The sequence below is a fragment of the Manis pentadactyla genome, chromosome 4 (genome assembly GCF_030020395.1).
Source record: "Manis pentadactyla isolate mManPen7 chromosome 4, mManPen7.hap1, whole genome shotgun sequence".
In the NCBI taxonomy this organism is placed as follows: domain Eukaryota; kingdom Metazoa; phylum Chordata; class Mammalia; order Pholidota; family Manidae; genus Manis; species Manis pentadactyla.
The window spans coordinates 4,104,426-4,125,629 of NC_080022.1; the positions used below are offsets into that span (position 1 = coordinate 4,104,426).

Here is a 21,204-nt window from a genome sequence, read left to right on the forward strand (position 1 = left end):
GTCTCAAAAGTTTTACCTGCAAAACCCCCAAAAAGTCAGACACCACGTATTGTGTTCAGTACCTGGCTCAGTGAAGATACTCGAGAAACCCATGGTGAGTGGATGGAAGGATGGACGGAGTGCGGGCAGGTAGGATGGACAGATAGATGGACAGACGGATGGACCATGGGTGGGGAGTGGGGAGAGTGAGTGGATGGGCGGATGGCGGGTGGAGGGTGTATGGTTAGTTGGTGGGTCCTGTGGTGGATGGCTAGATGTTTGGGGGGGATGTGGACACGTGTAGTGGGATCAATAGGTGAATGGGTAATTGAATGAAGTGATGAAATGACAGATCAGTTGGGAACCAGGTGAATATCTCCCAGGCCAAGTCCCCGGGCAAAGTCGCTCTGTCTCCCTCTCCCCAGCAAGGAGTGTCAAATGCTATCAGGCCCGCCCCGCATCCACATTTCCCCACGGGGGCAGGGCAAGCAAAGAAGGACAGACCTTGGGAATCATGGCTCTCCTGACCCCTGCAACTGGGGCCATCCTGTGGGCACGGTGGGCATGGCCCAGTCAAATGTCTCTGGGACCAGAGCAGTCACACTGCCAGGCCAGGAGAAAGACTGGGCCACCAGGTTTGGAAAACCCACCGCTCGGGCTGTGTGACTGCGGAAGGGCTGGGTCAGCTAGTCAGGGGACTGAGGAAAAGGCCTGGGGTGCCGAGCACCCCCCCCCACCCCTACCCTCCAGCCCCACCATGGGTTTTGTGCTCCCAGCCCTCCTCCAGCCCAGGCTCCCATCCCCCACTTACTGGACCAGGGTGCAAGTCTCAGAAGCATTTCCTTGGGGGAGGCAGATCAGCTGCCCCCCTGGGATGGTGTTAATTATAACAATCACAGTTTGCTGGACACCACTTATGTGCTGGCACTGTGACCTAAATGTTCCACGGGCACCATCTCACCAGTCCTCACAATAACCCTCTGTCAGGTAGCTAGGGCTGTGTCCTATTCCACAGGTGGGGACACTGAGGCAGGGCTGGGTAGCTTGCCCAAGCTCCCTGAACTCCCAGGAGAACCTGGCAGCTGCCAGTCCTGGAGCCTCAGCGGCAGACCCCCACCCTGCCCTCAGTACCAGAGGGCTAGGCGGGCAGAGCCCTGTGTGGGGAACAAGACTACTATTGAGGGAGGCAGGGGGTGGGCAGAGAAAAGAAGCAGGGTTGACAAGTAGCCAGTCCAACTGCTGTGATTTCAAAGTTAGTGTGACAGCTGCCAGCACACCAGCTCCACTGCCCACCAACGGTGATGTTCACCGGCTGGCCCTGGGTCGGAGCAGGTAACGGCCATAACCTCAGGCTAAGGGCTGCAGAGCAGCTGCAGTGACGGCTAGGAGAGAAACAAGGCCAGGCTGACCTAGGGGCCTCCAGCTCTCACACGGAGACCAGGACGACCCCTAAGCACCCAGGGTACCAGGTGCCGAGCGGTAAGAGATCAGGGGACGCACAGACGGTGGGGGGGGCTGTCCATAGGGAAGTAAGCCGGTGATACTATCCCAGCGGGTGGGAAGTCTGCCAAGGTGCAACGGGCCTGAGAGTGACGGGGTGGGGCCACACTGGAGCCAGGAGGTCAAGAAGGGCCTCCCCGTGGTGACATTTGAGCTGGGACCTAAATGACAGGAAGGAGGTAGTGTGAGCTGAGGATACAGTGGGTCAGGCAGGGGTCACAGCAGGTGCTCCAAGGCAGGGTGGAGTGTGGAAGGGGCCTTCCAGAGGCATCAGGGAGCCTGGTGCGGCTGCCGTGTGTGAACGAAGAGAGGCTGAGGACTGTGCAGTCACTCACAGCCAAGGGGATCCTCTGGGTCTGACTTGTGTTTACAAAGGTGACCCTGGCTGCTAGTGGAGGGTGGTCAGTGAGGGCTGGTCAGGAGGCTCTGGAGTGGACCAGGGACACGAGGAAGAGCTGGGAGCTTGGGAAGATCAGGGCGTGCTCGGCAGGTGGAACAGCCAGTCTTGCTGATGGATGGGCTGCAATCCCCAGGCCAGGGGGCCAGAGCAGGGCCTCACCTCTTCAGGGCTTTGGGGGCATTCCTAGTGGCCCTGGGGACAACCTGGCCCCCTGCCCTGCCTTGCCCTGGAGTAAGGGGCATAAGCAGGAGTCACAGGGAGGTGAAGTGGTGGGCAACGGTGATGGAGGCCCAACCCCTCTGGCCCAAATGGTGAATGGCACGCCCACCAGCCCCGGGACACCTTCCCTGGCCCCCTCCCCTCTGCACATTCTGAGCCCTGACGCAACCACGGAGATCCAGAGTATGTGGGGCAGGAGGGCAGGAGACCCCGTCAAGGCGCTGGTGACGTCCTGGAAATAAGCCTGTTAGTGCACGTTCAGCTGTCCGCTGCGCCCATCAGTGCCACAAAGGGGCCACGCCCCGAGCACCACAGGGAAACCACTTACTGAGGAAGCCAGTGACTAGCTTGTGGAGGAGCTGGACTCTAGGGTAGAAAACAGCCTTTCCGTGCGGGGCGTCTGTGCTCCCTTCTGGGAAAGGGGCTTAATTCCCTGGACGGGGGATGTAACCCTCAACTATCATTCCGAGCAACCCTGCCAGTGTGCGGCCACCTCACCCCACTCCCCTCAGCCTAGGAGGCTCCTCGCAAACTTGGCCAGACTGTCTGATGGGTGGGGTGAGGCCGGGCTCCTGAGGGTCCCCCTTCACACTGCTAACTCAAGCAAACAAGTGGGGAGGGGGAGGGGGCCCGCGGTGGGTGTGCCCACCTGGAGGGAACCCCTCACCAGGAAGAACAGGCTGGGGAGCTGCTGCACACAGGAGCTGGGGTGCCAGTTGGTGGCATGTGTTCCCCTGGGGAGGGCATTCCTGGGGCAGACAGTGGGGTCCTGGGCCAGGGAGGGCCCCTGGACTGCCCACCAGTATCTCAGGAGCCCGGAAGGGAGAGACAGAGGTTGGCCGACAGGTTGAGGCCCTGCCCAGCTGCGCCAAGAGGGGAACCGTCCCAAGCAAACAGCGAGCAGTTAACTAAAGAAGGATCCTGCAAGCTCGCCCCTGACGCACGAGCCGTTCACGCTCAATTCCGAGAGGGACCACAAGGGCAGGGGCGGTGGCCCTGGCTGCCAGGCCCGCGGCTAAAACGGGGTGGGTGCGAGCGACAGTGCCCGGGCCGTCGCGGGCTGGCGGCGCCGGTGGGCCATGGGGCGCGCCAGCACGACGCCGGCGGCCCGGCAAAGTGTTGGGAGCGGCGGTCGGAGCGCGCCGCGGCCGGGGACCGGGAGCGGGAGTCCGAGCCTGCGCGCCCCAGCGCGGGGCCCTCGCGGGCTCGGAAGGAAGCCGCCCCAGGCGGGGCCCCTCCTCGCTGCACCCCGGGCCCTACCCGGGCCTCCCTGGGGCCGCGACCGGCCGGGACCGGGGTCGGGGCCCTTCTGCCCCGGGAGGCCAGAGGCGCGCGGCGCGGAGCGAGAGCGCGATTCCCGCCCCCTTCAAGGGCACGCGGGCTGACCCCGGCGCGGCATCCCCGCGCCCCTCCGCCCGCGCGGGGCCCGGTGGCACCGGTCGCACCCCGCCCTTGGCCGCCCGCTCGCCGCGCCCCGGCGCTCGCCCAGCCCCGCGCCCTTGGCCGCGCGGTGCCAGCGGGGCGGGGGCACAGCCCGTGGCTCGGGCGCCACCTACGCCCGCCGGGCCCCGCTCACCTGACATCTCGTCTTCGTTCTCCATCTCGTCCGCGAGCAGCCGCGGCAGCTCCTCCTCGCTGCCCAGCGGGCCCCGCATGCCCGGCGCGGGGCGGGGGGAGGGGAGGTGGGCGCCCCCTCCCGCCGGGCGCGGTGCCAGCCTTAACCCGTGCGCGGCCGGACGGGCGCGCGCGGCGGGCGAGGCGGCCTCGGCGAGAAGATGGCGGCCGCCTGCCCCCCCGCGCCCCCAAACCTCCACCCCCCCGTCTCGACCCCCTTCCTCCGGGCCTCCTTCGCCCTGCTCCCCGCAAAGCCCGGGCCGCTCCGCCCACCGCGCCCGCAGCCCGAGTCCCGCAGCCGGCCGAGGGTGGCGGCGGCACGGCGGGGGAGCGGCACACATGCCCGGATTGTGACGTCCAGTCTGGTTGCTGTGGCAACCCCATCCCATCGTTCAGGCAGCGCGACTAGTTAAGAGCGGAAAACAAGTTGGGGGACTAGTCCCGAGCCGCCGGGTGCAGGGTGGAGGACCAGGCGCCCCAGCAGGGGGAGCCGTCGAGGCGCCCGCGCGCCCAGGGACCCGACGGCCGAGCGGGAGCCGTACTCGGCGGACTGGGCCAAGTGGGAGGCAGCGAACTCCGCCCCCATGCACCTTGGGCAGGGCCCGCAGCTGCTGTCGCCCCCGCGGGAGGGCGTCTGGCCCGGGGTCCCCAAGGGCGCCGAGGCGGGGTCCCTGAGCAGCAAGCTACCGCACTCAGCTCACGGCCCCAGGCTCGGGCCTCTACATGCGTCTAACCCCTTTCGAAAGAGGACTAGAAGAAAAATGTGTTCCGCACTTGGCGAAGGGCCACCCCGGGGACAGCAGGTCCCATTCCTTCAGAAAAATCCACACTGGCTGGTGCCTCCCTGACCCCGGGGCAGCCCGCTCCCACAGTCCACGTGCCCTCTTCCACAGCGCCCCCCCCCCCAGGCGGGGTCCGGGTTAAACACACCCAGACCCCTGAGGGTGCTAAGGATCTGTGTTCTCCGTGCCTCCAGCCCTGGGTTGTTAAAGGTGAAGATGGAGGCCAAAAGCCCTCGGGAGCAAGACTGGAATGTTAAATGAGCCCCGCCAATGCCGGCTGCAGGAGGTCTATACGGCGCTGCAAGGACGCCGAAGTTCCAGTGGCTATTCTGTAACCCCAGGAGATCCCGGAAAGAGAGGGTGTTCTCACCTCACAATCTCAGGCCCATACGTTTGGGGCAACTCACTGGAGACCCACGTGACTGCCAGGGACCCACAGGATCTACCCGACTCCAGAAGCCCAAAGCACAAGGGTGGTGGTCACTCTGGCACCAACCCCTCCCGTCTTGCCTGAGTACCCACCCCAGCCAGGAGGGCATTCTCCAGTACCCCTGCCACACTGGCATCGCCAGGAGGGCGCTCTTTCCTGGGGCTTTTGGGAGCCAGTTGTGCCTGCCTGGTGAGGGCACCTCTTGGGGAGGGTGCCACAAGCCCAGCCACGGTGAGTCCAAACTGTGACCAGAGGTAATAATGGATGGCCTGTGGAGGGTTGGAAACCACTTGTAGCAAATTTCCCCCTTCCCCACTCCCAACGAAACTAACTGCCAGCAAGCCCTAAACAAAAGCTCCTCTTTATTCATTCCTGGGCACGGGGCAGGTCTGTCCAGCCCCCTGGATCAAGGTGCAGGGCGCTGGGAATCCTCTTCATCCCGCAGATCACTTTTAAACCACACTAGGGGGAGATGTGGAAACAGCCCAGGGCAGGCGGCCTGCAGGGGAGGAACAGGCAGCTGGGAGGCCAGCTCGGAAAGCACAGGGCTTCTCAGGGTCTGGGGCTGTAATGCACACCACTTACATCCAGCAGAGGCGCCCCATGCCACTGCCGCTCAGCAGGCCTGCATGTTCTAGGGCAAGGCTGCCTTGCCCTCCCAAGTGTTAACCATTCAGGAAAATATCCGATGAGCCACCAAACGCGTCCACCCCTCAGTTACCAGCCCCGCCCCACCCCCTGCAGATGGTGGGATGAGGTCAGGATGCGTCCAGATTCCTGTCCCACTTCAGAGAAGCTCTGCCATACAGCATTTCCCATCACCAGGAAGCCCCCACCACACACACACCCTTAACCTTGGCTCTAGTTCCTCAGACGAGGCTGAGAAAGTCAGAAAGACATCACTCAAGAAAGAGGAGCTCCAACTGCTCAGACTGACAACAAATTGGAGCGGAGATGCTCATCACTCAATCCTCTCCCCACCCTCGTTCTTGCCAAGGGCTGAAGCTATGTAACATTACTTACTGGCCAAAATCAAAACTAAACACTGGAATGGCAAAAACAAGTGGATTTTTGACCAGAAATTCCAGTGACAGTTAAAGGAGAGTTCGCTTATTGCTCAGTTATTAAGTGTGCATTTTAATGACAGTGACCAAGAACACCTGATGTTAAAAGCAATCCCTAACAAGATGAAAATTCAATACTCTCGATTCCGAGAACAAGCCTATCATTAAGGTTACAGTTTCAGGAGACTAGACTTTGATGTTTGATGAACACAGAGCTCAGAATTATACCTCAGTGACAATTCAAAATCAAAATATATTTTTTAAATACATTGGTTATAAAAACCCAAGGAAAACCTGTTTTTCTAAGAGCCAAGTTGCAATAACTAATGTCTTCAGTGCAAACCTGTCAATCTCTAGCCCTGGGCTCCATGCATTCCTCATACAGGCTCCCAGCAAATTCCTTTACCAATACATTCTGTTGTGGCCCCCCGACGGCCCTGCCGTGTCACCGGGCTTCTGAAGGGCACCAAGGTGCTTGTCCCTACACCCCTCCCACCTGGTCCCCAGGAGAATTCTGACCTGACCTCAGAAGCACTGAGACCACCTCACTTACAGGTTCACCCTCTGAAATGAGGGTCAGTGCCCCTGCCCACCAAGACCTCCCTTGTACTTGAAGCCTATTTCTCAAGGTGGGTGGGGCCTTGCCCCACCTCATTCCAAATCTTTTGGGTTGCTGGGGAGGAGTAGGGGAGCTTTTCAAGGGTGATTCCTGGGCCATGGCCCTGACCTGAGGAAGTGCTCATGTAAGCCTTAAATTACAGCACCTTCTGGGTTCTAGCTAGGGTAGCGGCTCACTCAGCTGGTCAGCACAGCCTTAGCAGACCGTTTTAGCTCGGCCTGAAATAGCCTAGAAAAAAAAGAACGTGGATCCTCAAATCCTCGCAAAGACAGGAGAGAGAGGAAAATGTCGGGATTACAAATCCCTAGTTTTTGGTTCCCTGAGATAAGCACCATGACCGGCATCGTTTAAGAAGCAGCCCTCCACCTGCTCTCTTCAGCTCCCCCTCCTTGCTGCAATGGCAAATCCCCCAAAGCAGGCCTCTGCCCACCCTCCTCCCTTCCAGAAAGAGAAGTGACCTCCACAGCTGTTTGCCCCAGAGAACAGAGGCCCACGGCAGCTCTGCTGGCTTATCACCCCAGCCTGCCCTGTGCTATGCTGCATTACCAGGGGGAGGTCTGCGCCTTGGTACTATCCCTTGTGAGTGACCACATCCTAGGTGTGTGCCCGCTCACAGAGGAACAGCACACCACTCTGCCTCTTCACACTTCATGGGGTGTCACGGGAAGGCCCAGGGCAGCAGGGGGAAGCGAATGAGGATGCGCTGCCAAAGCCAACATTTAGGTCTCCAAAGGTTATCACTGGCCTGACCAGGGGCCGTTTCGTATTACCTCGCCAGGGGTCCTGCTCACCTCCAAGATGTGTTCCCAAAAAATACCCCCAGAATACCCTGTGGTTTTGATCATTTGCCTTAAAAAACTTTTGATCAAAGTCCCCCCACCCCCCCGTTTCTGAACACCTCTGTGCCAGGCGCCACTGGTGAATAGTTAGGACGCATGTATGTCGACACCTGACTCTCTGAACAGGTGTGAGGACACTATTCAGGATAAAGCACTTTCACCACTCCAAGTCCCAAAAGGGGAGTGGCTGAGGCTCTAGGAAGGAAAACAAGTATTAAACCTTAGACAAGTATGGTGGCGCTTGTCAAGCCAAGGGAGAGATGGTAAGCAGTCTCCTAGGAGTAAGACTGTTCCAACTTGCTATTGTATTACTTCTGTGAATTTACATCTCAGCTTGAAACTCTCTTGACCTGCTCTGTTCCTGTGCCTTAACTATTTCAGATCAGGCAGCTGAACCATGAGGCAGGCAGGTAGGATGCGGTCTAAAATGTGGTTCAGGCACAGCTGGTGTGATGGGTGTAACACAGGTTCATGCTACATATCCCGTCAGACAGTCACTTGTTTGCAAAGTTATTCTCCAGGCTCTGGGTCTAAAGAAATTCTACATGGGCCACTTGGTTATGGTCAACCCCAGAATCTCACTGAGGCACAGCGGCCCAACTAAGGTAAAGAAAATCGGAATATAGGGCATTTTCTTCTCAAGCCCTATGCAAACCAAGGTCATTGTAGGTACAGCAATTCATCAGTGAGGAAACAATCTGTCGCTAAAGATAACATGCCAATCCTTAAAAAAAGAAAAAGAAAAAAGGCCTTGCACAATAATAGTAGCCATGTGTTAGCCACTTTAATATAAAAGGTGATCAAAACTCAATTACAGGAGTTCAAAAGGCATAGAAAACCCAATGAGTTTCAATTTTATTACAAGTTTTAAAAGTCTGGGAACTTTAAAAAGGCTTATATGCTAATTTCAGCCCAGGGTTAATTTTTTACAACCAAACTATGAATTACTACAGAACATCGATGCAACAAACAAAATTTGCAAAACCAAGTCAGAAATTTATTAATAAACGTTAATAATCATGATAATGGACAAAGCCAAAGAGCAACTGATGCCTCGGTTAAATTTGAAAGAAACCCTGCCTTCTGTGAGGGCAGAGAAACATGCAAACAATTCTGCTTCAAAAAATTTGCGTAGAAAATAGAAAATGCTAGTCTTTACCACAAATGAAATTGCAAAGCCTCAACACATTAAATTCGATCCAAGGAGCGCCAAATGTTAAATTAGAGCCAAGGTAGGACTCAAACATTTCTCTTCCAGCTATACAACTAGCAGAGCACAAGGATTTCACATGTGGAAATTAGCTGTAGGCAAGCTCTTTAAAACATGAATTTTGTTAACACTGTAATTTTAAGACAATGCAGACATTTCTGCAGAATTGTTTAGATTTTAGAAGGGCACCTTAAGGCATCAGGGTCTCTTTTTCGGTTACTCAAATACTCAGTTTTCGGTTGGCACAATGACATCTTTACCACCTCTTAATAACCTTTCACAGATCCTAGCCTCTGTACACGTGGCAATGAAAATCCCAAGATGAGACACTGTTTTCTGCCCCACTAGGAACACCACTCTGTCTTGTCCTACTGTCAGTTTGCAGCGTGACTTCTGATATTACATCCAGCCATGGCATAAATGGCATGGAAGGGCCTATTCCCTGGACATGCCGACATCTCTGCTCTGCTCTGTCACCCAAGCCCTTCTCCCCGCTGCCCACCCGTGAAGAGACTTGAGAGCTCTGGGGAACACACAGATGCCCACCTCTAGCCCATCTACCAGTCCTCATCTTCATCTCCAGCTACCCCTGCTGGGGGCCAAAGGGACAGCTTGTTGCAAAGAGTTGTAGAAATACTTATTTACAAATTCATTTTTGTGCACTTAATTTAAAACCTGGGACTTTAACATCAGTCTCTGAAACCTCTTCTAAAAGGTAATAGAATACACAGCAGTGCCCAAGGACCCCACTTTATTTCTACAGGAACAAAAAGGACTAAAATGCATAATTGTGTGCACCAAGAGTAATTTGTAATAAAAAATTTTAAAGACAAATGCCCCCAAACCCTGCGTGTTTATTGACACTGCCATTGTCCTGCAAAACAGCTTAAGAAGTCACTGGTATCCTTGTGACTGGAGTCCCATTTGTATTCCCGAATCCTTGAAAAAAGCACCAGGTCAAACTGTCACCCTCTGTAGAGTAAAACAGCGACTAACTGAGGCTCTCATTCCCACCTCATCCGCAGGATCAACGCCAAATAGATGCTGGTTCCCTTTAAGGAGCCATACCCTTCTATTTTGGTATTACCACAAGAACTGAAAATTTCAAGCAGGAAAAATAAAGTCTAATTACAAATTTAAAGAAGTGGCAGCCCAAGTAAAGCCCTTTTACTATGATTTCCAATTTTCTGTTCAAACTGCAGAGATACAAGGAAAACCACCACTTTGGTTCCCAAGTTTTATTCAAGAACTCATACAAAATATTCCAGATAAATCAGTTTTAATCCTCATCTTCCTCCTCCTCTTCATCTTGATTAATCTGGAAGTAACGTAACTCGTAACTCTCTTTGCTGTTAGCAACTACACGCAACCAATCACGTAGATTATTCTTCTTCAAATATTTTTTGGTGAGATATTTCAAATACCTGCAGAGAGAGAACACTTGAGAATCCAGCAGACATAGCGCCCTCCTGCATCCTCAAACAGTGGGACTTCTAGGAACCTCGGGCATTCAAAGTCACAATTCAAGGTGTCTTTCCACAATTCAAAATGGCAAATTTAAGGCAAATATACCAGGCCAATGTTCTAACAAGAAAAAACATCAGCCATATTTCACCTGGCAATGAAAATGAGAATAGGTAGTAAATTTAACGGTTGTCCATTAAACAAAAGCAAACACGTGTAGAAGGGTTTCAGGGACCACTGGCACCATGGCAATGATTTGACAAGCACACAACTAATAATACCTCTTACCGAGAAATGCTGGGTTTTCAACGAGCTCCATCCAAGACCTTCCCACACTTCACCTCACTGACTTAAACTTCCTTTTGAGGTCGTCCATGTTACTGGGACTGCTTCTCAGGGCTCTTACATTCACTCTTACTTCTGCTCCATGATGCTCACTACCCAAGGCACAGAACAGGGTGCCACCCGCCACTGCCCTCACTTCAGCTCTGCAACTGGCAGCACCCAGCTTTTTAAATGTCTGCCCGACCACTGCCTCAGCCTGAGCGTGAAGCCATCACCACAGCAAACTGCCCCGTACAAAACTCACTGTGTATATGCGGCAGTGACTGGCTTCTGTGCTCAGCAACCCAACTCGGAAAGCCTACAATCTCGTTTCTTCTCTCCCATTTGCTTATGAGGCCGTCAGTTTTATCCATTCCACATCTTCCCAAAGCCATAAGGAAAGGGAAGAAAAGGCTAAGCAAACTGACCTTTCCAAATTTCAGTTTCTCCTCTATAAAATGGGACTCGTGACACTTACCATCTCCTAAGACTGTTACAAGGACTAAATGAGGCACACTGCCAAGGACCCAAAAGTCAAGCTCACCATCTCTGGGAAATGAATACTGTCCAACAGTATTACTTATACCAACAAAGCAATCTTCACAAAGATGTGAAGCTCTCAGTTCAATTCTGTCCACTTTTCCCTACATAAAAATAATTCAATTTAGTCATTCCGTCTAAAAGGTATTCTCTTTCGTCATTTATTGTTTCTACCATATTGTGTTGAGGTGAGGTAGTTGATCGAAAGTTCGGGTAGCTTGAAGTTTCATGATTGAACGCTGGCGTGGACTGGATGGACGGGGCAGCAGTTCAGAGACCAGATAGGAAAAGTTCCAGATGAGGAACACTCTGAATGCTTCAAAAGAATGGACTACTATCAAGAAAGGAAAGTTATACCAAGAGATTAAGGCGCCTCTCCTTCTCCAACAGGTGCAGAACAGAAAATGTGGGAAATCTGAAGTCAGATGTGTCAGGAGGCATTCTCACATTCGGCTGCTGAACACAGAAATGGCACAGAAAGAAGATGGCTTCTTGCCCACAGGCCCTTCAAAAGCCCAGCGAGTAGAGGTGCTGTGTGCCCCCGAGACCCTACAGTTGCACTGATCTCTCTGCCCAGTCTCCCTCTGCACAAATCAAATGACTCAGCCAGGCAGAATGTAAGTACTTGCCTTCAGCTTTAAGGTCATACCCTGACTGATGAAATTAAAAATAAAAGCAAAGGCTTAACTAACCAATCTGTCCTACACACCTCCAAATTTCCCACTACTTGGTTTACCTTGATTATAAGGTCCTAAGACTATGCCAGGCTCTGGGCTAGGAGCTAGGTATAAACATGCCACATTCTTTAGCGACATAAAATGTTTTAACCCATCCTCAAAACCACTACCATATAATATAGCAGGGAAACTGAACTGATGTCTCCACTTAAAGAAAACAGACCCACAGGAATTAAATGGAATGGCTTCAGTCTGAACTGGTATTTCAGATTCCTCGGCCAATGGTAACAGCACTTACATGAAAAAAGCATTTAAAAGTGAAAGCTCTTCACTGTAAGCTAGAGGCAGAGAAAACAGCACTTTATCTTAAGAACAAAAACAAGAGCCAGTCTGAGTGTCTTTACTGCGTGAAATACTTCAGCCTATGAAAAACAAAATTTCAAAAACCACCAAAAGTTTAATACTTCAACTACCATTTGAACATTTATTCGTTCACTGCCTCTGTGCACTGGGCTCTGTTCCAGAAATTAACAGATGCAACCACAAACAAATTACCCGGAGGGCCACAACACTGCTGTTGGGTGACGATGGGAATCTCAGTGCTAGGATGCAGGCAGAGAACAAAAATCACCCCGTACCTTTTGGAAAAAGGCACCTCAGAAGTGACGGTAATCTTGCTCTTGCTCCTTTCAATGGTTACAACCCCTCCTCCAAGATTGCCGGCTTTTCCGTTCACTTTGATTCTCTCCTGAAGAAACTGCTCCTGTTAAATCACCAAATCCACCAGTGAGAGAAGGGACAGGTTCACCTGTCTCGCCAGCAGAGTTTTTTTTTTACTACTTCTAACACAGAACAAATATGTTTTTTAAATGTTCAGTCTTTAACAAATGATAGCAAACCTTCATCTATTAAGGTCTGAAATCTAGAAATAGCAATTAGGAATAGCACTATTCAAATTTATTTACATATATTAATATGAACATCTCAGCATGAACACAGTTCACTGCTTCCACACAAATTCATACATGCCTTTACACAGGTTTCACACAAGGGTACAGAACAGACAGGAAACCCAGGGCCAAACGTTACAAGCCACATCTGAACCTAAGGAGTATAGAGTACCATCCTCAGCACCATCAGAGAAAACGTCTTCGGTCTAGTGGGAGCAAAAGCACATGGTGACCAAAACAATTACATGTCAGCACCATGTGTACACACAGGAGGGACAGCAGCCCAGGAGCCCAGAGATGGGACTCTCTGTGAGCAAACCCCCACGGAAGCCTGGGCTGACTGTTCACCTCTGAAGGCTTCAGGGGTCTTTGTCCAAAAAGGGGGACTTTCTGGGTTCTTGCTGTTACTACGATACAACTGGGTTCTTGCTCTACACTCCTACAATCCTCTATTTAGAAACTCCAATACACAGTATGTCAGTTTATGGTGGAGTAAAGAGTGATTAGGTCCGAAATCTTGACTTCTGCCATCTCACACTCAGGTTTTCCGAAGGAGGCTTGTAGAAGAAAAGACAACCATAGACAGGTAAGTTCAGAGCAACAACCAGGACAGGCCACCAGACACAAAACAGAAGAAGCCTAAAGATTGGGAGGGAAAAGATGCCACAGAGAAAAGCAAGTCACTGGACAGTGAGGAACTTAGGAGCCAGGGACCAAACAAGCAGCACACAAGGCCACAGAGCTGGAAGAGGTCACCAAAGCCCATCTGTGTCGTTACTGGCCATAGGCTGAGCCTTCTCTTTTTTTATTTGAAGAATTTTCTTGCCGAAATTGTATTGACATTTTGGGGGCCGAAGAACAGTTGACATTCTGGGGGCCGAAGAACAAATGTGAAGTCAAAAGGCTTCTGCACAGTAATTCCCAGGCATGGCCCCTGGAGAGGCAAAGAGCAAATCGCCCAAACCAAGTTACAGAGTCAGAATGTGGCAGCAAGGTTAATTTTTCTAGATTTAAGTGAAATAGTAAAATACTGGGGAATGGGACCAAATACAGGAGCAAAATACCATTACAGAGCAAGGTCTGAAAAAACCAAACTCCAATTACAGGTCAGGAAGCAGGATATTTTTATAAAGACCCTGAATCTCTGGTGCTTAATGAAATGGAAAGCTTAGGGAGATGCTGCCGCCCACCCAATGCTCCCAGCCCAGCAGCCAGGCCGCGGACGGAGGCAGCCCTGTCCGTGAGGACCAGGGCCCAATGCTTACGCTGAAACACACCAAAGGGCAAAGTGGGTGACAGATCCAAGGAAGTCTGCCTGTTTCCTGGTAATTTTTAAGTAAAATCATTTTTGGAAACTAAAAGAAAAAGGAAAAGGAAAAACATGGTAGTTGTCTAGCACTCATGCGCTAGGGCCCATCCCATTCATTCCGCATCACTGTTACTCATTAGAGAGCAAGCAAAACTTAAAGGCACAGGAGACCAAGCTCCAGAGATCAACGCAGAGCCGGAACTGCAGAGCTGCATACGAGCCTGGAAAGAAAAGTGTGCTTCTGGAGGCTCTCCCCACAATACCTCAGAAGGTTCCTTCCTGTCCCAGTGACATCACGGGTGTAACTTACAAAATTGGCAGCATCCATGATTCCATCTTCTACAGGATGGGTGCAGTCAAGAGTAAACTTCAGAACCTGCTTCTTTTTTTTGCCCCCCTTCGCCACAAGCTTTTTCTAAAAAGTATACAAATGATAACAAAAGATGAAGGCACGACCATCAAAAAAAAAAAAAAATTAACAGAACCAAAATTACCACAGGTGTAAAAGCCCACACAAATACAAAACCCATGGAGCTGTGCTCCCTTGCAGGGGCGCCCAGAGACCACCACTGTGCTGTGCCCAAGAGCACAGAGGGATTAATACCCGAGACGTTGCTCTACAAAGCCAGGGGTCCAGGTTGAAGGGGAAATCATTCTAGCACTCTTTCTAGCCTCCCCCATCCCTATGGGCATGAAGGTCTGTTGGCTTATGAACCACAATAAAACGAACATTTCCTTTCATTGGCCCTAAAATTCCCGAAACAAAGTTTCAAGAAATAGTAATTTACTCCAAGATTAGGGCCTCGTATACCTAAAACAACTTTAATCTGAAATTGGCACCTGTCCTAACTCTCCACAAACTAAGGTCCTGGTCCAGTTCAGCTGCTCTCATTTAATCCTGTCTCACCTACCTACTCAGAACAGCAATGAACCTGCACATCATGGCAGAACAGCCACACCAGCCGCGACACAGGGAAGGCTTAAACTCAAGCTCTAACTGTAACACTGCTGTAAAAAACGTTTGGCCTTGACTGATTTAGTCCACGCATTAGCACTTTCAAACCATCAGCTCGAACACATCCTACACAGTTCCTTTACTCTCAGAGCACCGTATATTAATCTTCCCTCTCCAACAACACCACGATTAAAAATGCATTTGTATAACCCGCTTGCCTGTACCTCCGCTCCAAAAAGGTCTACACCACCTAAAGATCTTTCCGAGAACACAACTTACCTCCCTTCCTTTTTAGAACTGCATCTGAAACTTGAATCAACTTTTCAACCACCTAACTACTCCAAAAATCCCTGGTTTTTTTAAAGACGACTCTTCCTAATAATAAAGAGTACTTTAAGATCTAGCCCCAGAAATATACCATCAGCAAGTAAAAATCCTGCCCACAAGGGGCTCTATACCTCTCCCATCCTGGTTTTCCACCAAAGCATACAAATGCATAGAAGCATTAAAAGCCCCCGCCCAGGCAGATGGAGAGCCGAAAATTCAGGTATCCCAACAATGGAGGAAGAAAGAGAAAACTTTCTCCAAGCAGTGTGGAAGGAGAACGATCTGCAGTCAGAATGACATGAAGGCGCCGCACAGCCTGGTCCCAGACCGGCTATTGAGAATGGAACCTGGCCTGCGCCCTACACCAAAAAAGGTCTGTACCGCTGCGGCGGAGGCACTAACTCCCTCCAGGGACGTCACAGGAGTCCTCAAACCCAGGCCCTTTCTGGAAACGGGCCGGCCAGGTCCCCTTCGGTGGACATCCCCACCCGTCCCCAAGTCCTGGCCGTACGCTTCCCGGATGCGAGATCCAGAGGGTGGCAGGTCTCCTTCCTCTTCCCCGCCCTCCGCCCAGGTAACCAGGCCCAGACCGTGGCTGCCTCACGCCGGCCGGGATCCAGGGGCCGCGGGCCGGCCCAGGTCGCAGCCGCTGCGCCGCAGCTCCCCGCTGGCCGCAGGCGGAGGCCCGGGCCCCAGCCACGGCCTCCGGGAGCTGCGGATACCCTCTCGGCCCCAGGCCGCGGCCTCCTCCGCGCGCAACGTGCTGCGCCCGGGGGCGGCCCTGGCCCAGCCCGACCGGCCTGCCAGACCGGCCCTGGCCGGACGCTGCAGAGCGCTGGCCCGCGGGAGCCGGGTAACAGCCCGGCCTGCGAGGCCCACGTGCCCTCGCGGAGCCGAGGCCTCACGCGGAGCCATACTAACCACAGGCGCCATGGCCGCAGCGGAGGCAGAAAGGGAGCTGGGCGCACTACGCAGACGCAAAGAGTCCTCAGCGCGCAGGGCACGCAGGGCTCAGGCCACAACAATCGCTCCGTCACGCCCCTCGGCCTCCCCTACGCCGCCCTGGGCTGCACACTCGGGGAGCGATTGCTTTTCCCTGAATGCAAACCGCGTCCTCTCGCTGGCCGGAGGGGTGCAGGGGGTGCAAGGGGCCGGGCGGCATGTCCCACTGCCATAGATGGGGGCCGACTGGACAAGCCCAAAGAGAAATGACGGGGATCGCTCTACATTTGAAAGTCCTGGAAAGAAATAAGGAAATCCACTAAACCTTAAGTTACCAGCTGGTGGGATGGGAGTCGAACCCACTAGCTTGGGGAGGTGAGGCTCTGGCCCTAGGGTCCCAGTGCCCGTTTGACTACTTCCTTCTTACCGTGCCCAGCCTGAAGCTGGTGCGCTGCGCTGTCCCCGCGCCAGGCCTCCCGGCCGCAGTCAAGCACACGCTCCGGTTTGGCCCCTCCACAGTTGGAAATTAAAGCCACCTACCCTCCGCGATCACCATCTCCTAGCTTTCCAGCTCACGTCTTCTAGTCTCCCAGTTGCAAAATTCCCCTGCCAGCGCTTCTCAAAGTGATACGCACGCAGGAATCACTTGTGGTTCTGTTAAAATGTGGAGGCCAATTCGGTGGTTCTCAACTGTGGACATTCTGCATTTCTCCAAAGCTCCCAGGAGTTGCAGCCGCCGCCGCCGCTTCTGGTCCATGGACCACAAGCTGAGTAGCAAAGTCTGCATGCCCATGCTTACCATCTAGTGACTGGACTACTTTCCACCCACCCTCACCCCCTGTGCCCCTACCAGTTATGCTCCAAGATCCTGCCTTGCAGCCACCCAGCTGCATACACCCTCCACTCCCTTTACCTGGCTGCAGTGTACTCACCAGCAGAAGCCCCATCCAGCTTACGAGGGAAGACTGCAGGGCTGGAGGGGATGAAGAGACATCTTCCAGTTTGCTTCCTGCTTACTTCTTCATCCAGATTGTGACACATGGAAAATTCCAGAAACAGCAGTTTGCATTTGAAATCCAGTTTGTATTTATTCCAACATTTGTAAAACCAGCTTCATTTTCTTCTCCCCAGAGTCCCCAGCCCCAGGGAGCAGCAGCCCCTCCTCATATAACAGCTTCCTGGGGTCCTTCTTCCTAGCTTCCACATTATAGTAACGTCCCCCAAGGACTGGTAGCTATTTTCCGGGGTTGCTACCGCTCTTATTTCACACCCTCAGTCACCTAGTTTACAAGCCTTTATACCTAGTCAACAGTCCTTTACATTAAGCGCTATTAGAAACTAGCATACTTTTTCCTGGATACACAGCTTCTAACCCTGAGCAAGCCCTTGGAGCTGCTGACAGTCCTCAACTCCCCTCTAAGGGAATACTTCACGCCTCTGGTCAGAATGTCAGCCTGTCTTCTCCAGATCTTCCTCTCAACTAATGACTTCCATCACCCTTTCTTTGAAAACAGAAGAAACCCATGGATTTTCAGACCCTCCTACCTCCGCATCTAATCATCCAGAAACATAAAACCCTCTCTGCCTTCCCTCCTGTTAAGTGTCCTTGACCCCATATGAGGCCACCTTGGGCATTAATCTCTTACACTTCTGCCTCCCTGAGGCACTCCAACAATCCTTGCCCCTCCCACAAAACCAGCAGTGTGTCCTTTCTCTGGATCTCTCCCATCAGCATTTAACCATTGTTTAATATTGCCCAACTTAAAGAGGAAACAGCCATCTCTTGACCCCCCAAAGTCCCCTTCATTGACAACCCCTGTTTTAGCCTCTCTGCTATAGACCAAATGTTTGTGTGCCCCCAAAACTCACAGTTGAAGCCCTAATCCCAGAGTGATGGTATGAGAAGGTGGGGCCTTTGGGAGGTGACTGGGTTTAGATGAGGGTGGAGCCCATGATGGGACTGGTGCCCCTATAAGAGGGAGAAAAGACATGTGCGGACACAGGCGATGGCTGCCCACCAACTAGGAAGAGGGCCCTCACCAAGAGCCAAATCTGTCTGCACCTTGATCTTGGACTTCCAGCCCCCAGAACTGTGAGAAATGTCTGCTAAATCACCCAGCCTCCTGTGGTATGTTTCTTTTCTTTTTTTTGGTTTCACTAATATACAATTTCATCAGCAACATTGTGGTTACTGGATTCCCTCCATTATCAAGTCCCCACCACATACCCCATTGCAGTCACTGTCCATCAGCACAGTAAGATGCTATAGAATCACTACTTGTCTTCTCTGTTTACTGCCTTTCCCATGTCCCCCCACCCCCACTACATTATGTGTGCTAATCATAATGCCCCGTTTTCCCCTTATCCCTCCCTTCGCACTCATCCCCCCCAGTTCCTTTCCCTTTGGTAACTTAGTCCATTCTTGGGTTCTGTGATTCTGCTACTGTTTTGTTCCTTCAGTTTTCCTTTGTTCTTATACTCCACATATGAGTGAAGTCATTTGGTACTTGTCTTTCTCTGCCTGGCTTATTTCACTGAGCATAATACCCTCTAGCTCCATCCATGTTGTTGCAAATGGTAAGATTTGTTTTCTTCTTATGGCTGAATAATATTCCATTGTGTATATGTACCACATCTTATTTATTCATTCATCTACTGATGGACACTTAGGTTGCTTCCATTTCTTGGCTATTGTAAATAGTGCTGTGATAAACATAGGGGTGCATATGTCTTTTTCAAACTGATCTCCTGCATTCTTAGGGTAAATTCCTAGGAGTGGAATTCCTGGGTCAAATGGTATTTTTATTTTGGTTTTTTGAGGAACCTCCATACTGCTTTCCACAATGGTTGAACTAGTTTACATTCCCACCAGCAGTGTAGAAGGGTTCCCCTTTCTCCACATCCTCACCAACATTTGTTGTTGTTTGTCTTTTGGATGGTGACCATCCTAACTGGTGTGAGGTGATATCTCATTGTGGTTTTAATTTGCATTTCTCTGATGATTAGCTATGTGGAGCATCTTTTCACGTGCCTGTTGGCCATCTGAATTTCTTCTTTGGAGAAGTATCTGTTCAGATCCTCTGCCCATTTTTTAATTCAACTATTTGCTTTTTGTTTGTCGAGGTGCGTGAGCTCTGTGTATATTTTGGATGTCAACCCCTTATCCGATATGTCATTTATGAATATATTCTCCCCTACTGTAAGATGCCTTTTTGTTCTACTGATGGTGTCCTTTGCTGTACAGAAGCTTTTTAGTTTGATATGGTCCCACTTGTTCATTTTTGCTTTTGTTTCCCTTGAAGATATGTTCATGAAGAAGTTGTTCATGTTTATATTCAAGAGAGTTTTGCCTATGTTTTCTTCTAAGAGTTTTATTGTTTCAAGACTTACATTCAGGTCTTTGATCCATTTCGAGTTTACTTTTGTGTGTGGAGTTAGACAGTAATCCAGTTTCATTCTCTTGCATGTAGCTGTCCAGTTTTGCCCAAACCAGCTGTTGAAGAGGCTGTCATTTCCCCATTGTATGTCCATGGCTCCTTTATCATATATTAATTGAACATATATGTTTGGGTTAATATCTGGGCTCTCTATTCTGTTCCACTGGTCTGTGGGTCTGTTCTTGTGCCAGTACCAAATTGTCTTGATTACTGTGGCTTTGTAGTAGAGCTTGAAGTTGGGAAGCGAGATTCCCCCTGCTTTATTCTTCCTTCTCAGGATTGCTTTGGCTATTTGGGGTCTTTTGTGGTTCCATATGACTTTTAGAACTATTTGTTCCAGTTTGTTGAAGAATACTGTCAGTATTTTGATAGGGATTGCATTGAATCTGTAGATTGCTTTAGGCAGGATGGCCATTTTGACAATATTAATTCTTCCTACCCAAGAGCATGGGATGAGTTTCCATTTATTAGTGTCCTCTTTAATTTCTCTGAAGAGTGTCTTGTAATTTTCAGAATATAGCTCTTTCACTTCCTTGGTTAGGTTTATTCCTAGGTATTTTATTCTTTTTGGTGCAATTGTGAATGGAATTGTTTTCCTGATTTCTCTTTCTGCTTGGAAATAGGAATGCAACAGATTTCCGTGTATTAATTTTGTATCCTGCAACTTTGCTGAATTCAGATATTAGTTCTAGTAGTTTTAGAGTGGATTCTTTAGGAATTTTTATGTATAGTATCATGTCATCTGCAAACAGGGACAGTTTGGCTTCTTCCTTACCAATCTGGATGCCTTTTATTGTGGTATGTTTCTTAAAGCAGCCCCAGCTGACTGAGACAAACTCTACAACCATTTTCTTGGAAGAATTGCCTCCGTGCACTGTCTGTAGTTTCCCATTTTCTACTGAACTCATCCTGGATAGGCTTTTGCCCTCCAGCCACCCAAACTGCTCTCCTTAAGACTACTGGTTGGTATGCCCTTGCTAAGCCCCGAGGTCAGGTCTCCGTCTTCCTTTCTGCTTCCCTCAGCAACGTCTAACACCATAGGTCACTCCCTCCTCCTTCCTGGACTTGAAGGGCTTCAGGGCACACAGCTCATCTCATCAACACTTGACCTTTGGCTTGACCCAGGGTCAGGCCTTCAAACGCAGCTCCCCGTGTCTGTGTGTGTGGCCTCCACCACCCCCTAGCCTCCTGACTTGCAGCCAATGGCCTCCTGGTTCTCCAGTCCAAAGTGTTAGGTAGACCCTCCTCATCCACACCGGCCCACCTCACCTCTCACTCTCCCACATGTCGAAACCCACCCTCTTACCCCACCCTCACCCCCACCCCTTCATCTCCCCCAACACTGTCCTTTTATTTCCTCTACATTTATTCCAACTTTAGGACTTTGTACTTACTGTTGCTTCTGCTTTGAACTCTTCCAGGCTTTCCTTGTGTCTGATCTTTCCTCATCCCCAGGGCCTCAGGCCCAGTGTCCCTCTCTGCCCATGGCTATCTAGTGTGCCCTCGGCTCCACCCCATCCAGCCACCCTCTGTCACATACTCCTATTTTCTTCAGCGCTCTCAACACACTTTCTTTTCAGCAACGTCCTTTCCTCCATCACTATTGGACTTGTTTATTTGTGT

At 51.3% G+C, this 21,204-nt stretch overlaps 2 protein-coding genes across 5 annotated transcripts in view; both read right to left on the reverse strand.

The window, feature by feature from the left end:
• The window catches only part of CHD5 (chromodomain helicase DNA binding protein 5), a 57,328-nt gene extending 53,323 nt beyond the window's left edge, over positions 1-4,005 (reverse strand). For 2 of the 3 annotated variants that reach the window (XR_008996856.1, XM_036925415.2), the window contains exon 1: positions 3,675-4,001. Coding sequence is in view for 2 of the 3 variants with exons in the window: in XM_036925415.2 (XP_036781310.2) it covers positions 3,675-3,753 (79 nt within the window). In the remaining variant the exon portion in view is untranslated. Of the gene's footprint in view, positions 1-3,674 lie in introns of all 3 variants that reach the window. The other variant, XM_036925416.2, reaches the window with a different exon arrangement.
• A 5,874-nt stretch (positions 4,006-9,879) lies between these two features.
• On the reverse strand, positions 9,880-16,252 carry RPL22 (ribosomal protein L22). Of its 2 annotated transcripts, XM_057499653.1 has the most exons (5): positions 16,124-16,252; positions 14,231-14,335; positions 12,300-12,424; positions 10,710-10,825; positions 9,880-10,080 (listed from the first exon to the last, which is right to left on the reverse strand). In XM_057499653.1, the coding sequence occupies exons 1-5, from the start codon at positions 16,133-16,135 to the stop codon at positions 10,073-10,075; spliced, it is 366 nt and encodes a 121-aa protein (XP_057355636.1). In that variant the 5' UTR covers positions 16,136-16,252; the 3' UTR covers positions 9,880-10,072. The 2 variants fall into 2 exon arrangements, with proteins under 2 accessions (XP_057355636.1, XP_036781303.1); XM_036925408.2 differs by lacking the exon at positions 10,710-10,825 and having other exon boundaries at positions 16,124-16,192.
• Between the last annotated feature and the right edge of the window lie 4,952 nt (positions 16,253-21,204).

Coding starts and splice junctions, on each gene's coding strand:
- RPL22 (XM_036925408.2), bottom strand. Junction 12,425..14,230: donor TCATGGATGCTGCCAATTTT/GTAAGTTACACC, acceptor GTGATTTAACAG/GAGCAGTTTCTTCAGGAGAG. Junction 10,081..12,299: donor GAGGTGCCTTTTTCCAAAAG/GTACGGGGTGAT, acceptor CTCTCTCTGCAG/GTATTTGAAATATCTCACCA.